Raw genomic sequence first — 12,156 nt, 5'->3', positions numbered from 1 at the left:
GAACCATTTGAACCAATCAGCAACATTTTCACTATGATTTATTGCTTCAGTGGTTAAAGTAGATACCATTAAGGCTTCCTAATTTAGCTGCTTTCATTCATTAATGTCATATGCTGTTAAATTCTCAGGGAACCAAACTCTAGCAGAAAGAATTTTCACTGCACAAAAGTGCCATCAGGATAATAAGTGGTATCCATCACAGAAACTCATGCAGCTAATTGTTTTAAAAGATGAGGATCCTTACCACCTCCTCACAGTATATTTCTTCGTTATTAACCTTTGTCTGTAATAACTTTTTCCTATACGAAGACAACTGTGAATATCATGACTATAACAGAAGAACCAAAATTGGTCTCCATATTAGATTGAAAAGTATCTGATTCAAAATGTAGTTCTTTACTCAGGCATTCAATGTTTTAATACAATTCCATCACGTACCAAATACCTTCGTAAACAGTTGCCAAAATTCAAACTAATTCTGAAAGAAAACCTAATAAAGAAATCTTTATATGGTTGATAAATTTATGAGAGAAAATGAATACTAAATGAATACTAAACTTACAATTTTTTTAGAAATGTTTTTAGTTAATTTTATTTTGATCACTATCACACAAAAAAGATATGGTTTTTCATATTCATATATTTATTGTAATATTTAGCTTAACCTTCCTTCCTGCATTTATTATTGACACTCCCTCAGTGTAACACACATTTTTTGTTAATTGGAGATATGTGTGTGGTGTTTCTGATGCATAGCGACAGTTCTTGGCTATGCTCTTCTGTTTTTGCCTTATTTTCTTTGTGTTCTAGCACTATTTCGACAGCCATCTTTCTGTATTCACTCTATTAAGTTATTAAATAAATGTTGTTTCGATCCTAAAAGTGTGTTATTATGATTCAACGCCATGTAAAAACTACAGTTGTGACCCCGACTTCAACATTGATCATTCAGGAATTATTTTGTGCTTATTTTCATTAGTAATGCACTCCGTGTGCCGGCCCATATTGTCTTTGGAACAATGGATCTACCAGTGTCGTTTTATGCTGGTGCCATGCACCCTTTTAACTGTGCTTGCATATATACAAGTGTCCCTAATATACAATTGGTTAAAGGTGAACAATTACCTGGCCCCTGCCATGCCAGCGGCCACTTAACTGTCACCGGCCCAACATGGCCACTGTCAAATGCTACTACACAGCAATGCCTGCCACCTGAACAGTGCACATCACTTAGCAACATTGTGAACAATAATCATGTGAAGGACGTTGTATTTCATTCCTTGGTTAAGCAGTCACCTTCGGGTTGGTTTGATGTGCTGATGCATTTCGAGACTGTGCTTCAAACGTTCATGCCCATGGGGTTGCACATCTTACATGCCTGACGTCACCCCCCCTGCACGCCATCACGGCGACACCAATCACTCAGCCATGCCGATTTCTGCTACCGTCGCTTCGTGGTCACACCACGATCACCTTCTGCCCCCTCTTGTAATGGCATCGGCCGTTTCTTCAGGACCGGTTTCTGGATCAGCCCCCCTTGGCTGCACCGTGACTGCCTTCCACCCACTGTTGCAACGGTACCGGCTGCTTCGCCCACGCCGCGCCTGCCTCTAGCCTGCAGTTGGGACACATTGTGCTGTCGGTTGCACCGCCTCAGTCCACATCATGTGCTGCTTGCAGCCGCCACCCTACACAGACCACGGGCGACGCATCGTCCACCGCTATTGCACTCCTGGCATTGGGGGCTCCCTCAACCACCAAAAATGATCTTTTCCTGCCTGTGCTACATCATTATGAGTTACCTGGCAGATTTCCTAAGCTGCCCACGTTGCAAAAGGACAACCCTAAGACTTGGTTCGCCCTGGTGGACCATCTACTGGATATTCAAATGATCTCAGATGACAACACATGTTTCGCCTGCCTGGTGAGCCACCTCCATGACCATCCTGATCTAATAAGTGATCTGCTACTCTCACCACCTGCTTTGCCCATGTATGTGATGGCGAAAACTTTGCTTATCGAACGCCTCTCTCGCCCTCCAGCTGAGGCCATCCACCACATCATCCATGATGAGGACCTCAATGATCGCACGCCTTCACAGCTCTGGCTCCGCCTTCATCCATTGACTGATGACCAAGCACTATCTCACACTGCACTGTTGACTCTGTGGATGGTCAAACTACTGTCAGACCTACAACTGCACCTGCTATCTCACGTCATTGATGCAATCATTTGTCACTGACGCTATCTCTCACGGGCGACATCGCCTTTGCCTTCAGTTGGCACCCCTACTTCACCAGTTCCATATGCCACCGGTAGAGGCCAGCGCACGCACCTCAGCAGCTCAGCGACCTGCCAGAGGCTGCCTCCTGGCGGCCTACAGAGGGTATTACTTAGACTCTCCCAACAGCAGCCAACCTCATCCAAGTAGCAGCCCGAGTGTTCTCGAGCTACGACCCAGCCAGCGCATCCCCCGTGTGCCCTGCAGCGCCTCGCCTCAGGACCTTAGCTGCCTCTCAGGAGCTGCCACCTAGTGGCCTGCAGGAGGTAGTGCCTGTGGCCCCCCGACAGCTGCCATCCTTGGCCGAGAAGTAACCCGACCAGCTTCCTGAACCAACGCAGTCAGCTGCTCTGTGCCGATTCCACACTACTTACAGGGATGTCGCCTGCAACTGTTGCACACCTTGTGCCTTTCCCAACCAAGACTGGTTGCCCCGCTTCGGCACCAAGTCCTGACACGATTTTTCACGCCGCCTACCGTCCAATGCCGCACCACTTGCTCCAGCAGCACCAGGCCTCTACATCACCAACTTGCCATCAAACACTAACTTTATCATTGACACCGGTGCTGGCATCGGCATTATCCTGGCCAAGCACATGAGCAAGGACCTTCCATGTCACCGACATGGACAAACCTGTAATTGGGTTAGACTTTCTACACCATTACGGGCTTTCACCAGACCTGCAGGTTGCTACGCTCTGCCAAACATCTGGTTCTACCATTCCGTGCTTGAACAAACTTGGCATGTCACCACTCTCCACCTCCTTGGCTGCACTTTCTACATGTGCATCTCTGCTCGACGATATTGTGGCACGTCTCTCTGATTCACCGGATGTCCGCAAACCGATCGATGGGCTCTGCACACATTACGTGCACTCTGCTTTGCTCATGTGTTGAGCTGCATTTTCCCTGCTGCCGCAGTTGGACCAGCAGGACGCTCCTGTTCTCGCTTCCCGGAGAGCTTCGCATCGCGTGGGTGCTGCCGCACGCCCTCCAACATCATCTGCCGCTGATGCTCTGCCCACTTCACTCTGGTTTGGCACGGACGCTCATGTTCTCGCTTCATGGGATCCCTCGCATTTTGTGGCTACCACGCCATGTCCTCAGTTGTTGCCTGCTGCCGATGCTCCGCACATGCCATCCTAGCATGCCAAGGTCAGTCAACTGCCACTGCTCATGCTCCCCCTCTCGCGACTCCCTTCGCGGGTCTCAGCATTCAGCAATGGCACTGGTCACCAAATCCTCACCACGGACGGCCCACCCATATGTCACAAAGCTCTCCATCTTAACAATTCGAAATTCCTACTAGCAAGTACAGTTTCTGTTCAGTGAGTAAAACCTGCATGGGCTCTCCTGGAGCCACTTCCCATCGCTCCCTACCAGCCTGCATTTGCTGACACCTCACCCACTGTTGCTGCGGTCCCCTTTGACTTGCTACTGACTGCGCAGCTGTCCGATGCGTGGGATGCTGACGATGACATGCCCGAGATGCACATTTCGCATGCCAGATGCTGCCTCCACCCGCCATGCTGACACGAAGATTTTTTTGTGGTCGTGTGCAAGCCCCGCTCCACCGTGCGCTGCGCTTCCAGGGGCGAGGGGGGGGGGGGGCTCCGTGGCATCTCTAATGTGAAGTGACAGTTCTTTGACTATGCTCTTTGGTTTTGTTTTCTAGTCTTTGTGTTATAGTGCTATATTTGACAGCCATATTTCTGTATTTGCTCTATCAAGTGACGAAATAAATGTCGTTTCGATCCTAAAAGTGTATTATTACAGTTCAATGCCACATAAAACCCACATGTTCTTTGTCTGGTGTCCTATTGTATCTTTATTGTATTTATGTAAGTTATATTTGAACTATGTACAATTTGATATGTTCCATATCTTTGTGGTTCACTTCCTGCTTGGATCTACGGAACATGAAATAAATAAATGGTGCAGTTTTAATTTCGGTATACTACTTATTAATTATTCTTTCATACTCTTGAAGTGATTTTAAGTTAGAGTACTTGCAGTCAATCATGAATATTAATTACATGTCCATGTACAGATATGCTTCCTGAGCAGAGCTATAATTCACATTAAAATGATCTGCTGACATTTTACAAAACATTTTTATACGTTCATTATTGAGTATGGTCTTCATTGATTCTTGACATCGCTTACTCTGAGTAACATGTTGACAAGGTTGTTTTGAGTACATTGCAGAAATTTTGCTGGGACGCCCTTACACATAATCCATACAGTCCTGATCTCTCCCTATGCGATTTCCATATTTTTGGAGCACTGAAGAAAGACATTCATGGCTGTTGATTTGCTTCAGATGAAGAGGTGTGTGCCTGGGTACAATCTTGATTCCATAGGCAACTATAAACATTTTTCCATGGAGACATTGACTGTCTTGTGTCATAGTGGGGCAAAGGTATTAACAGTTATGGCAATTAGCTTTGAAATTATAAACAGTTTATTTAATTTTTTTCCATCTGTCTTGTTTTCATTTGAGTGCTACTTATATGTGCCTGAATATTCTTTAAGAGACCTGACTCTTATCTTAAAGTTAACTCCCAACACATTTACTCATTTATAGATGATGAGGGAAAAAAAAAACTTTGCACCTCTGACTCTTAAGGGAAAAGTCATGAACTTAATTACACAAAAATTCTGCACCATCACAAAGTGGCACTCAAAATATGATCATAAAGGGTTAAATAAATAAAAATGCACAACTAATCTTAGTTTGAGCATGAATCTGGACTGTTTCCACAACAACTGTTATGTGGGCGTTTGCAATTTGTCTGAAACATACTGTAAAGAGCCAAACTTGACATTAACAAAGAGGACCAGTTTTCTTTGTTAATATATACATTCACATTTTCCACATACCACAAACTTCTTTTCCATTGATGGTATCTACAAATCATAGTGAATGAGTGATGTTACAGTTTGTCATATCCCCATCATATTCATATATCCTAATGGGAAGATTTGGTTTTAGTGCTGATCCTGTGCTGTTTGTAACAATTACTTTGTATTGTATTTTCATGTTGGTTAGTTAGTTAGTTAATTACTTGTTCCCTAGACCAAATTCATGTAAAATGTTATGATGTGGAACATGTAACCAGAAGAGAACTTAGAATACTTTTTTACAATGGAAAATAAAAAAAATATCAAGATATTATTTAGGCCTATGTGGCTATGTGCTGGCTATTTACAGGTTTTTTTCCTTAAAAGTGGCTAATTACCTCTACTCAAGAATTCGTCTATGGTATAGAAGGAGTTGTTAAGGAGAAACAACTTTAATCTACATTTGAAAACTCTTTTGCTATCTGTGGGACGTTTCTGCATTTCACCCCTTTCTGTGCCAAAATTAGACTCATTAAAGGGTAATGAAGATCATTTTTCCTTCTGCTGCTGTACTTATGAACATCTCTGTTACTCTCCAGCTTTGATGGATTGTTGATAGCAAATTTCATAATCGAATAAATGTACTGTGAGGCTACATGCAGAATACCTGCAAGCTGTATGTGTGTGAACTCCACAGATTTCATAATTGAATAAATTTACTGCAAGGCTACTTAAAGAGAGACAGGGAAGCCATATTGTGTGAACTCTGCAGATAACTCTAATTTCTTTGTTTTGTGCATTGATTACTTTTTGCCTAAGTGAGGAGTTATCTCTGAATAGTATTCCATAAGACAGAAATGAAAGCAAATATGCATAATATGTTAACTTACTGACCTACATATCTGTGAAATTGGCATTTATTTGTGTGGCAAAAGGAGCAGAACCTAAACGTTTTAGCAGCTCTGCTATTTGGTTTTTTGGGCTTAAAGTTTCATCAGTATGCTAATATAAGAACATACTATCTTCTCCCTTGCTTATAATTTTTTTGTTGGTGTACTAGGTTAACAGGAGGTAGGATGTTTTTGACAGTACAAAACTGGACGAGTTATATTTTTTCGAAGTTTAATACAAGCTCGTTTATGCTAAAGTATTCAATAACTTTCACAAAAATGACGTTTACTATTTTCTCTGTTGATGTGTCTTTGCTCATCTTCACAACAATGTTTGTGTCATCTGCACATAGGATTGTATTGTATGGAACTGTGGACCTAGAAACGATGGAGAGGCTTCATTCACACAACCCCACAACAGGCTACAGCAGTCCACTCACCCCTTCACTGCCCCACCCAAACCTAGGGTTAGTTGGCCCAGGAACATCTCACACCAGACGAGTGTAACCCCAGTGTTTGAGTGGTAGAGTAATGATGGTGTACACGTACATGGAGAAAGTGTTTGTGCAGCAATTGCTGACCTAGTGTAACTGAGGCAGAATAAGGGGAACCAGCCCGCATTCACCAAGGCAGATGGAAAACCGCCTAAAACCATACACAGACTGGCTGTCACACCGGACCTTGACACTAATCTGCCAGGCAGATTCGTGCCGGGGACCGGTGCATCTTCCTGCCAAGAAAGCAGTGCATTAGACCACATGGCTAACAGGGCAGGCTGCACATAGGGTTCATTGTACCTTCCATTCAAATAAAGTGGCAGAGTTTTAATATAAAGCAAGAAGAGTAGTGGGTGAATGATCAAACCTTGAGGGACTCGTATGCTAATTTCACCCCCTGCAGATGATGTAGTGTCCGTTTTTGTATTGCTAAAAAAAAAAAAAAAACAAAAAAAAAAACTATGAATGGCTGAGTATCCCATTACTACACAGGTGAGTGATATTGTCTTCTCAAAAAGCTTAGAAAATCTTGTAAAGAGTGACACTGGTTAGTAGTTATTGACATCTGTGGAGTCAGCCATTTTACAAAGAGACCTAACAATGTCATATTTCAATCTTTCTGGGAAAACCTCCAATGATTATGCATTACATGAGTGACTAAACATATTATAAGGCCATAAATTTTTAATATCTCATTGGAAATATTATCCAACCCCTTATGACCTTTTATTTTTTAAAGTCGTGATGGCAACCCTTGTATCTGTTGTGGATATGAAATTACTTTTGATTCACTAAATCACCTCTGTATTGCTTTTTCAGTGTTCTGTTAATATCTCCTACACATGAATGGGGTTTTACAATGCTCCCATTCTCTTTAACAGAAATAATGACTTTCTTCGCTGGTTCTCTCTTGTAACAGTAATACTTACTGATTTTATTTTACTATCTGATCTGTCAATTTCAGACATGATGTGCATACTCCTGGTTTTTCTTAACATATTACAGTATGTTTAAGAAGGTATTTCTGGATCATTACTTTTCCTGGACATTTGTAACAAGTTTTTTTCCTTTTTTCTTCACTATGAAGAGATTTTGATACCTGTAGTCATTCAGGGTTTCGTTAATGGCTTTCCAATATTACATTTAATTATCTTTTTACAAAAACTAACTTACAGGAGGATTGTCCTATCTGACATCTTGAAGTTTATGAAGCATATACAGACACATATAACATGCTATGCTGAACTGGTGTTTGTCTTTTGCATCTGGTGTCCTTGAAATTCTTTACCTATTTAAATCAGACATGTTCATATAAAATTGGTCCCATTGTGTGTACATTATTACAATGTGACGAAGACTGGAACTAGTGATGAGGTTCCCTGGATCAAGGCAGTCAGATAAAGCAGCACTCCGTCTTCAGGCCACAAGTGGCCCATCAGGACCATCCAACCGCCATGTCACCCTCAGCTGAGGATGCGGATAGGAGGGGCATGTGGTCAGCACACCACTCTCCCGGTCGCTATGAAGGTTTTCTGTGACCAGAGCCGCTACTGTTTGGTCAAGTAGCTCCTCAATTGGCATCACTAGGTTGAGAAGGCAGTCAGATAGATGCAGCATTTCGTGTTTACTGAAAAGCATGTGAGTCAGTACCACATCTACACTTATTATCAAAAGTTCAATCATATGGGATATCAAGTGAAATTTATGACTGGACTGAGGACTTTTTGGTATGGAGGACGCAGCATGTTATTTTGGATGGAGAGTAACTTCAGGTGCACCTCAGGGATGTGTGTTGGGACCCTTCCTGTTCATGCTGTATATTAATGATCTTGCAGACAATATTAATAGCAAAATCATGCTTTTTGCAGATGATGCAATTATCTATAATCAAGTACTAACTGAAAGAAGCTGCATAAATATTCAATCCGATCTTGATAAGAGTTCAAAGTGGTGCAAAAATTGGCAATCTACTTTAAGTGTTCAGAAATGTAAAATTTTGCTCTTCACAAAATGAAAAAAAAAAAAAAAAACAAAACATAGTATCTTATGATTATAATATCAAGGAGTCACTTTTTGGAATTGGCCAACTCATACAAATGTCTGGGTGTAACACTCTGTAGGGATATGAAATGGAATGATCACATAGGCTCAGTAGTGGCGAAAACAGATGGTAGATTTCAGTACACTGGATAAATGCAGTCAGTCTACAAAGGAAATTGCTTACAAATCACTGGTGCAACTGGTTCTAGAAAATTCCTCAAGTGTGTGGGACCCATACCAAATAGGACTAACAGGGGATGTTGAACATAACAGAGAAGGGCGGTATGCATAGTCACAGATACATTTAATCCATGGGAGAGTGCCACAGAGATACTGAAGGAACAGAACTGGAAGACAGATGTAAACTATCCTGAGAAAGTCTATTAATCAAGTTTCAAGAACTAGCTTAAATGGTGACTTTAGGATTATTCTACAATCCTCTATGTATTGCTCACACAGATGTTATGAGAATAAGATTAGAATAATTATTGCACACACAGGGGCATTCAAACAATCATTCTTCCTGTGCTCCGTATGTGAACGGAACAGGAAGAAACACTAATAACTAGTACAATGGGACATACCCTCTGCCATGCATCTCATAGTGGTTTGCAGAGTATCGATGTAGATGTAGATATATTTGCTAGTGCTGGCCCAGTGAAAATGTCCATATAAGCCAAAGGAGTGAAAAGATTGATGACGGCAATGCAGTCAGTAAAATATTAGTGCATATTTATATATAAAGTACCAAAGAAAATTCACACAAAATGTTTTTTTGCACAGCTGTCTTTCTAATTATTGAATATTTTTACCATCTGACTTCCTGACTGTGCGCCAGAAGTGGCACATTGCTGACATCTCAATGATTTGTATGGGCTCTCATTTCATACACCTAGAGGACATAAACTTATTCTGTATTTGTTAAACATTGTGTAAGTTGATAAAGAGCCAGTAGTTACTCAGTCTGTAACATTGTGTAAGTTGATAAAGAGCCGGTAGTCACTCAGTCTGTGGGTTTTGTTTCTCTTTGACTAAACTGAGACACTAGTTTCCTTCTTCAAGCAATATGTAAGGATGTAAACCTTTGTCTGGCAGAGTATTATTTGGTCTGAGTCCTCGTGTGAGAAGTTAGCCAAGATGTTAAATTTCAACTTCATGCTATTTAAACTTATGTATAAATTTGTTTGAGCTACAGTAGTTCTTATTCCACCTTTGTTTTTCACTGAGATGGTGATTTGAAAGTGTGAATAGATATCAAACCACTGGGGCTGACTTCCTATTCATTAATTTATTAATTTGTCCACTGGATAATATGTCTCCCTTAAGGAAGAAGAGTTGAAAATTATATAGGAAGTTGTAGGTCATGAACAGGAGCATTCTCCCATAGTTTTCTATTTAAATATGCATAAAATATTTATTTTATCTTAATCAGTGTTGAGGAAATGTTCATAGCAAGACTACAGTGATGGAGCTATGGCACTGAAACAATAAGCAAACAATGATTTAATGACTAACAATAATGGAAATTCCTGGATGGAGCAATAAGTGAAATAAAGGAAAGGCAACCACTGATCTATGGATGAGTGATTCGTGGTACATAGAAAGATATGACATGCTCTGTTGAACATTTCTATGCACCATATATCAGTCAGCTGTTGATGAGTGATTGCCTTTCCTTTATTTTATGTATGATTTAATGAGTCCTAGGTGCATAAGTCAGGATGTGAGGATTTTCACATGTTCTCATTAATTACAACATGGACAGAGACATTTAAACAATCATTCTTCCTGCACTCCATACATTAATGGAATGGGAAAAACCTTTACATTTGGTACAATGGGATGTGCCTTCTACCGTGCATTTCACAGTAGTCTGCAGAGTATAGATGTAGATGTAGAGCCTTGGCAGTGGCCATCCAGGTTAACGAAGTAAATGACAAGAACTGTGAATACAAAGATTAGTGCTTGCAGAAATGGGGTGGGTGGATGGGGATTAAGTCTTTCACATTTCAGTTTCCAGGAATATTGCAAGAAATTCTGTATTTAAGTAATTGTCACTACAGTTGACACATTTCCGCTGTGGAGTATATAAATAATTGTTCCAAGTTACTATAAGTGATTCAGCAATGTAAACAAATTACATACATGTGGATTTGCTTGTACTACAAGTGTAACTGCAAGAAACACAGAAATAACAGTTTGTTTGTTTTATTTGCATTTTGTTAGAATTTACATTCTAAATAACTCTCATGGTTAGTATTCAACATGATCTACTACTAGAGACCTACTTACAATTACTTTTTTTTCTTTCTTGCGGGAATAGGCTGTCCAGCAAGTCACGGAGTAGCTGGTGATGCAGTTCTTCTTTGCCCAACCAGTAGGCATCCACTCAACTTTATAAGTGGTGGGGATGTAACATTAAAACTATGGAAAATGGAACCTGAGAAGAGGCATGTTAGCTATGTTGACATCAAGATTGGTACACTAAAGAGGCATGTGATCTGCAGTGTGGTAAGCTAAATAATACGACTGTAACTTTCATCATAATTTCTTTTTAAAAAAATATTTACTTATTAAATTTATAAAGATTAGTAGGACTGTTAAATTTTCTATATTCAAAACTTTAGGATGGTATGGACATAATTCTGTGTGTCTTCATGGAATTGAAATATGTAATTGTCTCTTCAACCACAAAAGTTATTGATTCTCCAATTTCAGAAGGTTTGTATATTCTGTACCATTGATTAGATATAAAATTAATCCTGTTTGAGCAGTATATTACTGGATTCAGTAGTTTTTAACAGGTAGAATGCTTTACAGCACCAGAAGAAAATATAACATCAGCCATTGCTGAGGGGAATGTAATAGGATATACTAAATTATAACTCTTTGTTTGTCTTAGTGTTTTAAATGTTGTTTTCTAATTGCCTAACCCTCAAGTGTGTGTAACATACCCACTGTTTCCCATAAACTTTGCTTTTGTTGCCAGGGTGCTGACATTTAACATTATGTACTTTTTTTCTTCTTTTCAGCGTATTTCTGATACGTCAGTTATGTAATGTGATCTTAAGCTGACTAGTTCAGTTTATCCGCAGCTTCAGATGGATTAATTACATTCTTCATTAGTGTACAAGTATCCAGGGGATACATTTTACTGTGTATTCATTTTTCCAAGCCAATTTGATGCTTATGGATGGGAGGTAATAGGACACTTTAAAATGGTTAGATTTCGAATGGATCTCCAAAGTGGTTTTACTAAGTTTCCCTGCTTTTTTTGCCTTTGAGGTAGTAGGGGCACTGGAGCTCACTATAAGGGGTCATACTTGCCAAAGAGGAATGAATACTACATGGGGAAGAATTATATCAAGTGGAAACCACTGATACACCCAACAAAGGTGTTGATGGCTCTTTCAGTCATAAAGTTGGAGCTAATTAAGCAGTTCATTAAGACATCTGAAGCAGGATTTGGCAACCTTCTAATACCTTCTAGGCATCTTTTCCAGACTGTCTGAGGCAAAGATTAATGCTATTATTTTTGTGCAAACAGCTGAAAGCAAGGGGAAACTACAGCCGTAATTTTTCCTGAGGGTATGCAGCTTTACTG

At 40.3% G+C, this 12,156-nt stretch overlaps 1 protein-coding gene across 1 annotated transcript in view; it reads left to right on the top strand.

The window, feature by feature from the left end:
• The window catches only part of LOC126157384 (cilia- and flagella-associated protein 52-like), a 239,410-nt gene that overhangs the window by 30,690 nt on the left and 196,564 nt on the right, over positions 1-12,156 (top strand). Inside the window, exon 4 of the mRNA XM_049916371.1 lies at positions 10,876-11,063. Within this exon, the coding sequence (XP_049772328.1) occupies positions 10,876-11,063 (188 nt within the window). The remainder of the gene's footprint in view (positions 1-10,875; positions 11,064-12,156) is intronic.

Source organism: Schistocerca cancellata, chromosome 2 (genome assembly GCF_023864275.1).
Source record: "Schistocerca cancellata isolate TAMUIC-IGC-003103 chromosome 2, iqSchCanc2.1, whole genome shotgun sequence".
Classification (NCBI taxonomy): domain Eukaryota; kingdom Metazoa; phylum Arthropoda; class Insecta; order Orthoptera; family Acrididae; genus Schistocerca; species Schistocerca cancellata.
The sequence above is the reverse complement of the archived record's forward strand: the minus strand, read 5'-3'. Positions and strand labels throughout refer to the sequence as shown.